This window comes from Lissotriton vulgaris, chromosome 12 (genome assembly GCF_964263255.1).
Source record: "Lissotriton vulgaris chromosome 12, aLisVul1.2, whole genome shotgun sequence".
Classification (NCBI taxonomy): domain Eukaryota; kingdom Metazoa; phylum Chordata; class Amphibia; order Caudata; family Salamandridae; genus Lissotriton; species Lissotriton vulgaris.
In genome coordinates, this window is record NC_141700.1 from 632,906,318 (window position 1) to 632,923,104 (window position 16,787).

At 44.9% G+C, this 16,787-nt stretch overlaps 1 protein-coding gene across 2 annotated transcripts in view; it reads right to left on the bottom strand.

Moving 5' to 3' along the window:
• DPEP1 (dipeptidase 1) overlaps nucleotides 1–16,787 on the bottom strand; it is a 199,145-nt gene that overhangs the window by 72,749 nt on the left and 109,609 nt on the right. For both annotated transcript variants that reach the window (XR_015302468.1, XM_086945795.1), the window contains exon 4: nucleotides 12,309–12,459. Coding sequence is in view for 1 of the 2 variants with exons in the window: in XM_086945795.1 (XP_086801921.1) it covers nucleotides 12,309–12,459 (151 nt within the window). In the remaining variant the exon portion in view is untranslated. The remainder of the gene's footprint in view (nucleotides 1–12,308; nucleotides 12,460–16,787) is intronic.

Consider the following 16,787-nt stretch of genomic DNA (forward strand, 5'->3'; position numbering starts at 1 on the left):
GGGGTGTCTCCCCCTGGCACAAAAGGGGGGCGAGTGGAGAGGGAGTCTGTGGTAGCTGGTGGAGTGGTACATTCACGAAGAAGTGAAGAGTGTTGTGAACTAGGGGTATCTGTGGACTTTCGACAAATTGATGCAAGATGAGGCTGTTGGGAGACACTAAATGTATGGGGGAGACTCGGATGCTGGAGATCACGTAGCCAAAGTGAACTGAACCCACAGGGCCTTACGGAGCAACAGGATCGACCCCGGGTCTCTCCTCCAAAGAGGCCATAAACGACCCCAGGAGTCTGCTATTGGGTGGATTCGCAAGCCTTCACTCTCCTCTCTGTGCAAGGCATTGATTCCGCTTGGGCCCACTGTGAGACTGTTCTTTGCCAGGTGGTTGTAGCACGGGCATGTTGGGCCTTCCAATTGATGGTGCGCTTTGCCATAGAAAGCTGAGGTGTAAGAAACAGGAGGTTGCCATTTGGTGGAGGCCTGGAGCTCTTATCTCCCAAGTCAATTGGAGGGACACACCAGTGCACCTGGAAAGAGTTTGGAAGATTTGGGCTTATACCTTCAAGAGGGATGGACAGGTTCAAAACATATGTCGTAGGTCTGCATTTTCAGAAGCACGGCAGGGACAAGCAGGGGTAACACCTGGGATTAATCTATGGAGTCAATCAGTGGAAGGTATGCTTGATGTAGAACGAAGAATTGAATTAGTTTGACTCTTGCGTTGTGGAAGACCTTATTCGGGTGTGTTAAAGCTCTGGCTTATTCTTTGCTGTGTAAAACTCTACAAATTCCGTCTCCCATGCATCCTGCTGATGGGTTGGAGGAAGTGAATGTGTTTGTGACTTGTAAAATCAGGTGATGGAATGTTTAGCAGTACCAATAATATAGAGTGTTTAGGTCGGCTGGTGTATTGGGGGGGTTCCGTTTCTGTTATGTCCCATCTAGTGCATAGCACGTGCATTATAAGACAATAAGTTATGAATTGTCAATCATGCAAAGCAAATTGATCTTGTAGGGATTAAAGGGAAAGAAGGGAGCCCATTTGGAATACATCTCCCAATGTGTCAAGGCCCTCCTTCTCCTAGTGAGTGAGCTGCGGCTAGTCAAGGTTAAGGCCCGAAGAAGTGAGCTGGGAGCATATGGTAATGGGCTTTTAATAATCTTCTGAAGCCTGGCCAGGCATTGCAGTCCCCCCAAAGTAATTTTTAGAAGGTATGAATGGGTCTGGGATAGGGGATGACCAATTGTAGTAGATCTGTAATATAAAGTTGTTCCCGGTCTCCGCCAGTCCCTTTCGATGCCTCCCTCGCAATCCATTTGGCCAGCCACTGCAGTTGGCCAGATAGTAGGCTTCAAAATCGGCGGCTCCCAGGCCCCTCTGGTCAACTGGGAATCATAGGGTGGCGAGAGACACTTGGCAATAGCTATTAGCTCATACCGGTCCCTGCAGAGTGCTTCAAGCTCCTGAAAAAGGGTTTAGGTGAGGAAGACAGGGAGATAAAATAGGCAAGGAGTCTGTGTGGCATCACCATCTTAGAGATGGCACTTCTAACCATCGCCGTTAGGAGAAGCATCCTCCAGAATGTGATCTGGTCTCTGAGGGAGGAGATGCGCCATCCAAGCTTCCCCTTCTGTAGGTCTGTATCATCGTGATAGACATGGATACTCTGGTAACAAACCATGGCACCTTTCCATGTAGTGGTGCGCCACCCAGGAGGAGAGGCCACGGTGGGTGTCCCTGCAAGAGGAAAAAGACAGGATTTTCCTCTGTTAACCAGATATCCAGAAGCTGTGCCCAAACTGTCCAGTATGAGGGCTGTCTCGTCAAGGCATGTATTGGTGTCTTTAAGATAACAGAGAATGTTGTCTGGGAATAATAAGATGTGGTGAGTGCTGTCTGAGAGTGAAATTCCCCACCTCTCTCCTGCCCTGTGTAGGTGTATCACCAAGGGTTCTGCTGAGCCCTGCCAACCGCAAAGGGTTCCGATATGTAGGTCCCTAGTTTATCCCTGGTGAGGGTTTTTTATAAAGGAGTTTTATTAAACATAGAAATTTGGGGACAAATCCAAAGAGTCAGAGAACTCTGAATAGATAAGTGTATTAAAGGCATTTTCAAGAACCTGAAGTAGGACGCATGCATTGGGGTAGAGTTGCGGGGCTGGGGCTATCAGCCTTTAGAGTCATTGAATATTGTTGGAGGTGTTTCAACCAGTTTTGGTTACAGTGAAGTAAAGTCAGCAGGAGTCTGGATATTTGAGTCACCACAACTTTACTAAGAATTTTTATAGCCGATGTTAAGCACTATAGCTATGGCCTGTAGGATGAAGGATACAGTGGATTATTTCAAGGTTTCAGGATAGGGACTAGAGATTCTTCTCTAAGTGTTTGGGGCAAGACCCCACTTGGAGGGCTTCCAGATAAAGCTGTATTAATTTGAAAGTAAATGTGCTGGAGTAGGCCTTAGGAGAGGCCGACTAGTCCTGGCCTCTTATCGGAGGTAAGCTCTTTTATAGCTGCCTTAATTTCGTGGGGAGTTAGGGGGTCGTCTAGTTTAGTGCGAGTGGCGGGTTCGGTTCTAGAAAGGGGCACGGCCCTCACAAAATCCTGGACTGCCTGTAGGGAGTAATTTGGGGTGACTGTAGAGAGACTTTCGTAGAAATGAAAAAGAGTGCGATAGAGTTCCTGCTGTGACTGGACCAGAGTACCCAACTGGTCACGAAGAGTTGTGATTTGGGGGGAGGATCTGGATTCTGATGAAAGAATTCTAGGTGAGTAACCAACCCAAATTGTCAGCTTCATCATGTGTACAGGCTGTGTATGCAGACCAATTCAAGCACTGAAGTTTCTTGAGAAGTCAAGCTTCCTCTTTGCTGGAGGGCACTTAAGGTCTCTTGGATGGATGGGTCAGTCATCATCTATCTTTCAGTTGCAATATAGTCCTTTTTTATATTGGATAGATCAAATTTTATGGAAACGTGGGTACCTACCACTATACGAATACAATGGCCTTGGGTAACCACATTCATCGCCTCCCAATCAGTTGCTCTTGATCAGTTGAGCCCTCATGATCGTTAAAGAAGTCAATCAGTCGAGCTGTTCGCTCAACACATAGGATGCTATCGTTGAGCAGGGAAGAATAGATTTTACATATGGGGAAAAAGGGGTATGGGTTTGCCGATTTCAAGGTCAACAACATTGGGTTGTGGTCAGAGATGGTTCTGCCGAAATATTCAGTGGCAGTGACCCTAGAGGGAATGTCAAGTGTGCAGACCATCCTATATATTTTTAGGAAAACATTGGTCCTTAACGTATCAAGTAAAAACCACAAATAAATTATAGTCAACAATGTGTACTATAAGCACAAAAGGTGTCCAGCTGGACACTGTATTTAATCAAATTAGAGGATAATTGATATTGTGAGCACAAATATACAGAGGGATACAATCCTGTATCCAATATACAAAGACAAGAAAAGAAATGCAGAGAGGGAGGAGGAATACTTTCAGGCAAAAAGGAAAAAGAAGAACCATGTATTTCAATGAGATTTAGACAAGGCTGTTCTTATATAGTAGACACACACATGGTAACACAATGGAAAGCTTGTGTGTAACTATTTAGCATGTCGACGGCGTTTCGATCCTTAAAAAACAAATACAAGGATCATCATCAGGACTAAGGAATGTATGCCTGAATATTGTTTGTGAGCCACTGGGGGCTACTGCAGGAATTTGGAAAAAGTAGAGAGGGCAATGCCTCTGCCGTGTTAGCCGGGTAAGGCTACGGAACGGTCGGGCTGGGATTTCTACAGTCCAGGCTGCTGAGTCCCGGGTTTTCTAGAGGCTGGAGGATTCGAGAGAAGCTCCTTGGTGAAGAGCGTTCGACGTAGCAGTGAGCTTTCATGAGGAGTGAATGAATAAGCCGGAAACCAATGGAGCCGGCGGGGGCGGTATGAGGGAGCGATATCCCGGTCCGTGCGCTCAATGAGGGGAATTACCTCGATATCCTGTTGGGTGTGTGCTTACAATATCATTTATCCTCTAAATTGTTTAAATACAGTGTCCGGCGGGAAACCTTTTGTGCTTATAGTACACTTTGTTGACTATAATTCATTTGTGGTTTTTACTTGATACGTTAAGGACCAATGTTTTCCTAAAAAAATGCTACCCTAGGTCCTTCACTACCTAAAGGGTTCCCTTGTTGTTTCAAAAGACCATCCTATATAAGCACACACAGAGGTAATGTACAGGCGAATAGAACAATTATAGTCTCGCCAACAGGGTGTGGTGGTGCAAGACATCCAAGAGAGACCAATATCAGAACCACTGGGACAGGGCAAAGCATTCACAACTATGGCTGCTGTAGGTGGGGAGGGCTGGGATCTGTCTCATGTGGTGTCAAATACACGGTTAAAATCGCCCCATATAAGCCAGGGGAGGTGATCCCAGGTTGATAACTGGGCCAGGAATGCAGGTTATTGTGTGTTTGGTGCATACCTGTTTCCAAGGACCAGTTGTAGGCCCTCAAGTCTCCCCATGAGAAGCAGAAATCTATCCTCTGAATCTGCGATCGAGTCCTGAGCTACGAAGAAGACTCTAGGATTCCTGAAGATAACCAATATGATGCAAACACAAGGAGATGATGGGCGGAACCCTGAAACTTTTCTTACACTTACCCTTAGTCACAGATCTGGGTTGAATCCATCATCGTTCTTTAGCTCATTTTGCCACCCCAGTTCAGATCCAGCCACATGCAAATCAGTCTTGACCCTGTGCCTCATGGGAACAGTCCATCCCGTAATGCCGAGCCAGATCTAATCTCTGTACCGGAAACAAGCATCCTGGGACCGGTTCTGGGGTTAGCTGTGTCTGATAATGAGCAAGGCTCAGTCAGTTTTATGACCAGGCTGGGGCACAGAGGTGACAGACACACTGAGCTATTGAACTCTTAAATGAAAGTCCTTGTCAACTCAATACTGAAGCATGAGAACAAAATTATGTTTCTGGATGATTTTAAATTGGAGAACATTAAAATGAAAAGTTACCTCAATGATTAAGTTTAGTTTTTGTTAGAATATTCTCCCATTTCAAAGTGTGGCATTTACAAATAGCAGCCCTGTTGCTCACAGTGGCCAGTAGACACTATGTCATATTTATAACTGAAGAATTTTCTTTTTTTTTTTTTTAAATAGAAGAAACTAAAAGTGAAGAAACATATTTCTATGAAACGTTAAGTCTCAACGTTTTTTTCCACTTTCAATTAAGCCAATTACATCTTAATGTTTTATGAAGGATTTTTCTCCACTTTAAATTCTCCCATTTTAAAAAAGGCTGTATATTTCCGGTTATAAATTTGGCACTGTGTCTACAGCACACTGGGAGCAAGTTGCCTTCTGTTTGTAAATATGACACTTGGAAATGGGAGAAAATTTAAATGAGGAGTTTTAAGGAATCCATATAAACATAAAGATAACTCTTCAGTTCGTTTTTCTCTCATTTCAAAGTGTCACCTTTACACACAGTAGGCATCTTGCGGAACATTTTTTGCACTTATAGACTCAAGAAAGAAATATCAGGTAATATCAAGCAGACCAGGACAAAGGGCAGATCACTCAAAAAGCAAGGTCTTAAGTCCCTTCCGGAACCCATGTACATATTCCATTTATATGCACATATGTCCATACATCCTCAAAGACCACAGCTGTCCTAGTGGCCCTAGCCCAAGTAATTTGTTCAAGCCATAGTATCTGGCTTTATGGATATTATGCTTCGTCAAAGAAGCTGGGCTTGGGGGTGTCTGGTAACAATGAGCGAGTTGCTTAGCCTTCAGTAGCACACAATGATTTTCACCGAACAGAAGTATCTCTCACTACAGAAAAGGTTGAAGAACCCGGATTGTAGAAACTGCATCTCTTCCAAAGCACTGCACAGATTTCTGGAAGGCCAGGAGCCAGAATAGACTTTTTTTTCACCTTTTAGACACTGTAACTGCAAATATCAGAATGAACAACTCCCAAACAAACTGCACAGAACTACTAGTAATGGAAACTGCGAACGTCACTCTTGTGCTGTGATCTTGTACGCAGAGCTACAGTTCCCATCATGCATTGCACTAACAACGGCAAACTTCCAGAGCCTGTTTCGATAACACTCAGTCTGGCTCAGGCTGGGCTGAGTGAGCTTTTACCTTCTGGCCGAGAGCGCAGGTATGCTCAATGAGCTCATAAGAGTTTTAAAACAATGTACACAGTTTGCCTGAGGCGGAGATGGACCTTGCTGGATAAAAGTCACCACCAATCTTTTGCAGGGGATTAATGCCGTTTTGTACGCTTTGTCCCAATGTTCTCTTGTTCTGTTTGCTTTTAGGGCCAGTGTGCTGCTAACTTTAATACATTGTGTGCTCTTTCCCTGCCCTTGGGTAAACTGCTTGGTGGCAGAGTTATGTCTGGGTGACTTAGTGTTCTTAAGTCATCTCTTCCACTTTCATTCCCTTGTGCAGCAGCTCAATTGCTTGCCTAACTTTTTTTTAATTTTTTTTTAGATTTTTTTTATTACATAGTAAAAATCAATACAACTTTGGAGACAGATCATGGTTACAAAAGTTGAGGCATGTCAGCATCAGTAAGTTTCCAGTAGCTGGGTGGTTTGATGGACCAAAGGTCCATGCTACCTACTCTCGATTCCCTAGCCTAACTGTTTTGACCCTGCACAGTCCAATGCCTCGGTTAACCTTTGGCAGTCCCTGCTGCCCCCACCCACTGCCTTTCTTTGTTGAACAGTTAGAGACCAGATATGTGTCTGCTGTGCTCCATATACACTCTGAATGAAGAATTCTTGGCAGGTTCCTTTGTACCTCATTAGTACCAGTTTAACAGACAAATGCAGAAGTAAACAAATGAAAGATGATCAGTTAACCTTTTTGAATGACCTTCCACTGCTTGGGAACACATCACCACAGTTTTAGTAACTTTTAATCCATTTGAGGTAGAAACTATTTTTTTGTTAAATTCTGCAGATTATGCAGCATATGATGGATTATGTGGCAAATCCATAATCATGGGAAAAAACAGCGACCACAACATTGCATAATTCCAGTGGTACTGAAGTAGGTTCTCCCTGCCCTGGCTTCCTGTATTGTACTGTAATTGCATTTATGTAATGATTACTATCCCTGATGAGGCACTGAGGTACTTTATAGCAAGTAGCACGCTACTTTGGAACCAAAGGTTAGTGGTTAACCCAGTGATTATTGAGTATTGGTGCTTATTGGGATTATACATTAACAACAAAGGAGTGACTGTTATAAAAGTGCTATCAAAATAAACTAGTGAGGATTAATATTATTCCGCTGCCTGCTGCAAATGTGATCAATGCTCACACACGTGCAAGCACACAGCGAAATCTCTCTGTCTCCCTATGCACGCCCATTAGGTCCTCATCCGAGGAAGAAACCTGGTGGGCTTACTGGTCACCCAGTGTTAAAAGGAGGGAAAGAAACTTACTTATTAGAAGGACCCTCACTCACCACTAGTTGGTGACATGCTTCATCATTGGGTCCCCGCTGGGGTGACCGAATGTCTCCCCAGCGTGCTACGACGCCTGGTTACAGCGGAGCAGGATGTGGTGAGTGCAACAGTGCCCAAATTAGGAGGTGACTAAACAAGATCAAAAGTTGCATTTCATTGAAGAAATGAATTACTTAATCTCTCTTCATGTATGGTTTTTTTCGGTCTCTTCTCTCCCTACAGGTTTTTTATACATCCCTACTAAATTTGTAGTGGGTAACTCACGGAAACTATCCGGATACTCTACACTGTATATATTTTTCACATTTAGAGCCTCCCGGGAGGGTACGCCTTAGCGCGCGTACACCACCGGAGGACTTTTGCGTAGGTCCTGAATAATGCTGAGCTAATTGCAAATTGACAACAGAAACATGTTGACCAACTTTTGATCTTGATTAGGATTCCGGTTCCTTAACTTAGAACCTGTGGAGTCCGTCCACTCTGTTTTTATTCAATGCAGGTTGGCCATTACTAAAGATTTTTGTAAAGGCACAACCTTTGCATTTTTTAATACACTTACACATTCACGTTTAGTCACCTCCTAATTTGGGCACTGTTGCACTCACCACATCCTGCTCCGCTGTAACCAGGCGTCGTGCACGCTGGGGAGACATTCGGTCACCCCAGCGGGGACCCAATGATGAAGCATGTCACCAACTAGTGGTGAGTGAGGGCCCTTCTAATAAGTAAGTTTCTTTCCCTCCTTTTAACACTGGGTGACCAGTAAGCCCACCAGGTTTCTTCCTCGGATGAGGACCTAATGGGTGTGTATAGGGAGACAGAGAGATTTCGCTGTGTGCTTGCACGTGTGTGAGCATTGATCACATTTGCAGCAGGCAGCAGAATAATATTAATCCTCACTAGTTTATTTTGATAGCACTTTTATAACAGTCACTCCTTTGTTGTTAATGTATATTTGATTGGGGTACAGGAGTGCCTACTCATGCCCTTCCTCTCCTGTTGGTAGTGACGCTTATTGGGATTAGTCTTGTGCTCTTGATACATTTTGCATATTCAGTGTTGTAGTGTTTCCCTTGTATATCTTCATTATAATACAGTGGACCTGATCAGGCTCCCTTGCACAGCTCTGCTTGCAGCAGTACTCGTCCAGAGTCTATGTATTTTGTATTTCTTCAGGCAGTAGCGACTGAAGGCAGGATAATTCGGTGAGGCGGGTGGGAGGGGGGGGGGGGGAAACCCCCCCAAAAAAACTTACCTTCAGCCTGATGTCCACCGCTTAACCGCCTCCTCAGCTCCGATGCTCGCACAGGCCCCCAGAGTCCCCTGTGCCAATCCAAACGCTACTCTCAAGCTGATATTACCCAGCATGAGAGAAGCGTCAAGATTGGGTGGAGCGGGCAGGTTCCACTCTCAACCAACCACTGGGAGCCTGTGCTCTTGAGCCTGCTGATATCTCCAAGCAATAGCCTGACGATATCCAAGTGCTCATGTTGGTTTGGCCAACATGTTCACTGGCAGTGCCCTGGGCCCACCACTCCTCCTGCTAGTCCCGCCCTCACGACTCAGCTGCAGATCGGGAGTAAAATAAAATGATAATAAAGCAGTTTTAGAACTGCTTCATTATAATTTTATTTTACATAGGTCTTATGGTTCCAGCGGTGGGGTGATGCTCCTCCGCCATAACATAGGAGCCGCCCCGGTCTTCAGGCACAGTAGTGACTGGGTACAGTTTTTTTAATAGTATCAATGGGTTCTAACTTTGCCTATAAGAAGGCGACACTCAGTGTAAGGTTACCAGATGATTCTACGTCACCAAGGATGTTATGCTCCAGTAGTTGACATTTCTTTATTAATCATTGTTTTTAAGTGGAGCAACAGAACTGAACTAGGACTACCACTCCCAGAATTCATTAGGCTGCTCAACGAAACCCCAGGACTGAAGCCATCATCATGGGTGACATGGAGCCATCTGCTAATCTTATATAAGTGAGATTTCTAAGAGACGCTCCTGTATGAATAGTTCCCCACAAACACTTAGCAAATATTTCAAAGGGCTGCTTTCCACTGGTGAAACTGCTGGGGTTAAAGGTGAGCACCAATCCATTACAGCGAATGGCAACCCTGTGACACCTGTTAAACTTTAAAAACCTCTAGTTAATGAAACTGGTCTCACATTCAGGCTCTCACGAAAACACAGTAAATAAAATAAGAGGCTTTTGCCAATTCGGGGAGGCCATTGAGTGTATTAATCCGGTGCTTGGAGATCTAACCCTATGAATCTGATGATTGCTGACGAAGCATATTGACTCTGCTTCTGGAAGCAGAGAGGTGACGTATTTATATTGAGGTTCCATGCTAGAATATTGTGTGCCAGTTTCAAACTAGAGTGTCTGGGAAGACATCTTCCTAGGTGAGTAAAGGTAAGGGAGTATAACCAAGGCTTGGAGGTAGAGAGCCTTCTGCAAGAAGGATGAAACAACATTGTGAAAAGAGCAATATGGGATTTATAGTAATTCTAAAAAGATATAATATTTATTTGAATCCCTTTTAATATTATTAATATATGGTATAGATTTTATATATTTATTGTTTAGTTTCCTGAGGAAACAGAGGAGGATATCTGCGAAACACGTGTCTGCAATCTCATTGTACATGTACAGGAATTTATATAGCGCAAATCACCGAGCGGTTTCTAAGCGCTTGCTTAGGGAACCCGTCCTGGTATTCCCCTGTGAGATAACCACAGCAGGGTATCCACAAGGTGAAAGCCAGGCATCCCGCCGCGAGGGGGCGTTGTGGAGATTAAGCAAGCTATTGCCCAGAGTCGCAGAGTGTGAACCCGTGAATCGAGTAGGCACCGGAGCGAGAATTGTCGAGTCCATGGACATTTTTAGGACTCAAGACCCCGCCGAGCCGGGAATTGAACCCTGGTCCCAGGCTGACCTTTGCTTCCAGGTCTGCCTCCTCTAACCAGTGAGCCACACTTCTCCACTGTAACCCATAGTAGTATCAAGAAAATGTTTCTGGCTGTACCATCAACAGCTCATGTCTCCAATATAGCATCTAATGGGCACTGTATAGTTTATGAAATTAATTCTGACTGTCAACTATAACAGAGCGTTAAATCACAATAGGAAGTCAAATATTGCTGTTATTGGAATTCTGTATAAAGTGTTGTATTTTCAATAACATATTTTTGTACGTTTGTATGAATAGAGTACTAGGATGTTAAGTATGAATTTTATGATGTCATCTCTAATTATAAGAAGTAAGTATGTCATTAGTATTTTTGTTTCTTACCTAAGGAAGTACTCACTGGTAGTCATCCCTACAAAATATCTTTTACAGTTAAGGATTTGGTACACCTGAGTCTCGGCAAGCCTTAAGGGATTCCCTCATGTATTTTATCCTTAATTTAGCAATTAATAACATTGCATAAGGAGGACCTCCTGAGATCCTGTACATTTGTAGCATAATCTAGCTTTTACTACTCACCCACAAATATTTTTCTCACTGACACTGCACTTTGGCATCATCAGTCAGCGTGGGGCGTACATCTGCTTTTTTGGCATCATACACACGTCCTCTCTGTACTTTTTGTAAGCCCTGCCTTCACTCATTGGCTGCTGTAAGCCACATCCATATAACACTGTTCAACATTGGTTAAGCTCTGGCCGTACTTTTCATCATCACTTAGGGAAGCAAGTCAATTACAGCCCTTGCTTATAATTTAGCACCTTTGGCGCTGCCTTTGGTTCTCCTGGTCTCAGGGCTCATGTAGATTCTACTACACGCTCTTTCTTTAGATCCTCACCAGCACATAGGAGGCTGTTGAGTGGCAAAGGGCAGGGAAAAGTGATCATTCTTGTGATGCAATCAGTGGTCAAAGTGTGCTTGATGCCACTTCCTCTAACACTGGCATCCAATTGTCAATTTATGTAGAAAAATTGTATAACAGAATGAATCCACAATGTTGGACCACTTCCTCGTGTCATTATGGACACGGTTTCCAGTCCTGGACTTTTCCGTGATCACCTAATTCATTCTGTCTGTTGTAGTTCTGTTTTGCTTCCAGCGAGCTGATTAGACAATAACCCCTGATATCAAAGACTTGTAGGTGAAATTGTCAACACTGGAGAGAGTGCCCATAATGGCCTGGAGTGAGGTGATCAGGACTGTCGGGCGGAAGTCCAGGGTACAGCCGAGCCAAAAGTGACCAGAGCCCCGTTATATATTTCTGGCCAGGTCATGACCATGAGTCGGGCACATGTGCACAAGAGTAACCCTCATAAAATAAAGTGGCTCTGTTTTTAATATTTTTCAATGTACTACTTCTCTAGGTGTTGATGTTTATTAGTTACGTCTGTGTGTTTGTGGTAGCACCATAGGCTTTTACCATGGCCCATTACTGCTTCAGTGAGGTATGGGCTGACAATCGGACCACTGTGTGCAACATGTGTAGGTGTGGCAGCTGATCTTACCATAGAGTGCTGCAGTGTAGCATCTGGTAGTGGTTGGGCCTCTAACCACAGTGAGTTTGGTGGATACACAGTCGCACCTCTTATCATGGAGTGCGTAGCTGAGCATGTGGGCATGGTGGAAGCTCTGATGTTGTCTTACACCTGTAGGCCTGTTAGTGGGAGCTGATCTTTACATGGAGTGTTGAAACCGAGCGTGTGTTGATTCTGCAGGCTCTTTTCATTGCTCGCATTGCTGTGGGTGTGGTAATGGTGGTTGCTTTTGCCACTGTGTGTTGCAGCTGAAGATGTGAAATGGTGCAGATTCTTACCATGGAGTGTTGCAACTGTGGGTGAGGGTCATGTACCGCGTCCCCAGCTGATATAAGGTCCGCAGAGCGCCCAAGCTGCTGTCCATTGAGTGTCCGCCTTCTACGCCGATCAGACTGGCAATCTTCTTGTTTCTGAAAGCATCTCTTATTTCTGCAAATTAAATATTGTACATCTTATCAGTGGGTAGAGGCTTGAATATTTCATATCATAATCATCTCAGCGTTTCACCCTTCTAATCTGTAGTATAGTAGTTAAGATGTGCACAGATAAATATTTTTCCCAAATTGATTTATTTGTGGATAACCTTTATTTCCTTTCCTTTGCAAATTGTTTTTTTTGCCACATATTCATTTACTTTCACAAATTTACTGGGCAGAACTATATTGCAAAACTGGGATTTTTAATTCGAAATCAGATGAAACATTACATATAGTCATGAAGGTGAAAATGGATTGTCTTGATGTAGTAGCCACCAGTCCAGGCTCTCATACCAGCACAGAGATGTTCTTGTCTTGTTTTTCGTTTACCCAGTCTTCATCCCTTGGTACAAATAAAATACGTTTTGACTTGGTGGTACTCTTCAATGCTATTATAGGAAAACCCTTGTATTAGTATGATAAGGAGCGGCTTCAGCCACAAAGTTACATTAAGGGGCCTATTTCGATGTCGGATGGACCTAAGTCTGTCCGACATCGGGCAGGAGCTGTAATCGACCGACCTGCTGTCGTCTGTTACAGCCCTGATAGTACGATGCGACCGAACAGGCTTAGGTCGCATTTGTATACCTTACAATGCAAGCATGCTTTGCGACCGGAAAGCATGCTTGCATTGCTGAAAGCGAGGGTGCAGTTCATCCCTGCACCCTGTGCCGGCACCTGAAGGTGCTTGCCACCGGGTGCAGGGATCAAAGGAGGGCCACCATAGGTGCCCCCAGGCCGTCATCCGGCGGCCTCACACCTATTGATGCCCTGCTGGGGGCCCCCAGACACAGCTTCCGACTGCCTTTTCATGCCGGACGGCCCCCAGACACAGCTTCCGACTGCCTTTTGATGCCGGACAGATCGTCACGAAAAGTCAGTGAAAAGCTGCAATCGTACTCCCTCGATCGCACAGAGGCAACCGGGTTAGTACTGGAGGATTTCCGGACTGCAGACAGGCTCTCCAAGCCGGTTGTCTGTAATCCGGAATTCTGAGTCGGATTACTTCCCGACCGAGCCCATCGGAATGGCTCGGTCGGGAAGGAATCCGACCAGGACCGACCGATTCGGTCGGAATGGCTCCGAACATGGTTCGGAGCCCTTCCAGCCGAAATCGGCCCCTAAGTGTTGCATCTTGTCTTCAGGAAGGAGAGCGCTTCCATTACAGAGCACATGCTGCAGCGTTCAGCCATGAAATCTTTGCTTATTGATGCTAGGTTAAGCAAATTGATCGGATGATAGTCCACTGGTATGTTTGGGGCTCTCCACAAATATTTGTTTACGTCCAATGGTCAGGCCCATTGATTGATAGTAGCAGTAGCGGCCGGCATGGCGATAGAGTTGTGGGGCGGAGACAGACTGACGAGACAAAAATAAAACGCACTTACCTGCCGCATCGTCACATCGCGCTGCTCTCCACTGCGGGCACAGCCTCGGAGTCCACTGCGGTCAAATCTGACACTGCTTTCATGCTGCTGATAGCCTCAGGATTGATGAACTGTGCTCTCAGTTATAGTGGGAGCCTGTGCCTACTCTCTCCAACCTGACAACGCAGTTCAGGTTGGAGAGAGCTTAAGTGCACATGACAGTTTGGCCGTCCTGAGATGGTCAGCCAGACCATCAGGCGCACTGAATGAATAGTAGTGCAGTGAACCCACCCCCAAGCCTCGGCTCCAAGAGCAAAAATAAAATAGTAATAAAAATGGGTTTATTATCGTTTTATTTTCCCTTTTTTTGATGCTGGCAGGTGGGGGTGATGCTCCTCTGCCATAGCGGAGGATTCACTGCTTGATGGTAGGCAGCATGTGTCATCACCACACTCACAGGTGACACTTGTGCATCCTGCTAGGAAGCACTAGTCTGCCTTTTGTGATTCTTCTGCTCTTGAAACCACATCCTGCATTTGCAGAACTTTGATCTTCTTAAACCTAACGCACATGTTCTGAATTCTGAGCAGAGCAAGACTGAATCAATCATTTAAGATGATTTCCTCGCCCTGTCACTTTCCTCTGACTGTTAAAGGCACCTCACACACATATCAAATACACTGCTATGGATCGACTAAAAGATTAACTGCCTGGGTCTGGCGTAGCCTGGATCCGTCTTCCTCTATGACGGATCCAGGCTATGGAAGGGACACAGCCTCGGCAAGCCTGATGCTCTGTTCAGGGCGAGAGCGTCAAGGGAAGTATATATTTCTGGTATTGATTGTTTTATTTTAAATGTGAAACATCTGCAGTAAATGCTATTTCTCTGTAGGTCAGTTCACTAAGGTGTTTGGTACAGATGAGACTGACATTCGAGTCATTCTGTGGCTTACATGCCTTTTTTGGTAAACTTTAAAATGGCCGGCATTTAAATGTTGTATTGTTTATGCATGTAATACAGGAGTACTCCTCAGCAAACCAAGTCCATGCTGTCTGTACAGGATAAACTCTCCCCTTAGACAGTACCGACACATACTCCAATAATAATTCTTACGTGTTCTTCACCTGGGGCACAGTCTCTTTTAGCCAGGGGATTCCACAACTCTGACAGGTAGAGCCTTAAGGTGCCCAACACCCCTTGCTCTTGCTGTAGGTCCAAGCTAAGGCACTTTGTTCAAGACAAAAACTTATCCCTGTACAAACTACTGACATTGTTGGATTTTTCAATGCGTGTTTAAGGCAATTTTGAGAAAGAAATATCTGCTTGAAAATCTTTGGTCATAGTTTTCTGGTAGAAATACACCAAACCGAGTCACCACATCTTCCTAAATGGACATCCTGTGGTAACGGTGCCAGTGTAGAACTAGGAAACTCACCAGAGGCTTTTAGTGAGCCGATGAAGTATAGCTTGTGTTGACGCATGGTAGATGCATAGGTTGCACTTGCCGTGTTGCTAGGTGCCCAAACCGCTTGAATCAATCTGATGTTTCCCTATTCGCAACATTTGAATAGGGTGTTCTGCGATCCAGTTGGAGCACTGTGTTCCTGGTGGTAGCAGATACTCAGAATTCTGCACTGGCCAAAGGATGTCAAACTTGGGCTTCTTCGATTGCTGGTGAACACCAATATTTCCAAAAAAGGGTGTGGTTAAGCCATATATACTAGCCCTATCCAAGATGGTGGGTTGCCCATGGAACATCACCCGAGGTTCCCAATCAAAGATGTGGCTGAGTTCTTCCTGCAAGGTCAGTTCCTGTTAGACATCATATATGGGACCATTTCCAAGTGCTGGAAGCATAGCAAATCATTAGTTCCCTGTTTTTCGGCATGCTCATTGCCCCTTGTGTATCTTTTTGTTCCCGATTTGTGATCTTAGATTTTCTACAGTGGCATCATGAATGCTTTGCCTGGAGTTTTTTTTTATTGTTTACTCTTCTCTGATGTCAGGAAAGTTTGATGCCTTGCTCTTATTATTCAATCCAATCTTTATTTTTGTTTGGATTGAACAAGAAACAATGAGAGCACAACCACACTCCCTACAAGAAAGGAGGAGGCAGGTATATACAGGCAGCCTTTCACACAGGGCTGTCATAAGGCCACAGTTTTATATTTCAGTTGGATAAGAAACAATGTCTCATAAGACGACATGTGCACAAAGACATCAGGTAGGAGCATCGGCCACAGTGACAAAGAAGTGCAGGCCATAGTGTTTCATCCAATACCCCCAAACCTTGAAAAATGTGCGCTAGCAACCTCTGCTTATATCTGTAACTCTTTCTGATGTCATGTAGGGGTCCGAACCTGACTTCCGTTCTTCCATAGTCAGGACTGCAGGAGTACCCCAGTGACGCACTATATCACACATCGCCACTACAGGCCCCAAGTTGCAAAAGAGGAGCTTTGCCCTAGGGAGAACTAGATCTCCCAAGATCCCCAAGAGGACATACTTGGGCACAAGAGGGATGCGTTCCCCCTACACCTTGCTGAGCTCCCTTACCACATGCAACCAGTATACCGGAATGGCTGGGCAGCTCCAGATGGTATGGATAAATGTACCCTGTGTCACCCCACACAGCAGAAAATCCAGGGATGCCGCCCTTCTCATGCGATGCAGATGTCATAGTAAACTCGATGTAGTATTTTAAGTTGATATCAAGCATAACCGGGACTTTATGGCAACCTCTCTCGGGTGCATCAGGGGCGCCTCCCAAAAGACGTCCTCAAACCCCCCCCCCCCCCCCCCCCCCATCTAGCTCTCAACTCAACCAGTGTGTCCGGCATATTGTAGTTGAGTGTTTCGTAGGTGAGGGAGATGGTCTTAGAATGGCACTTGTCTAGGAGCAGTCTGCCATTG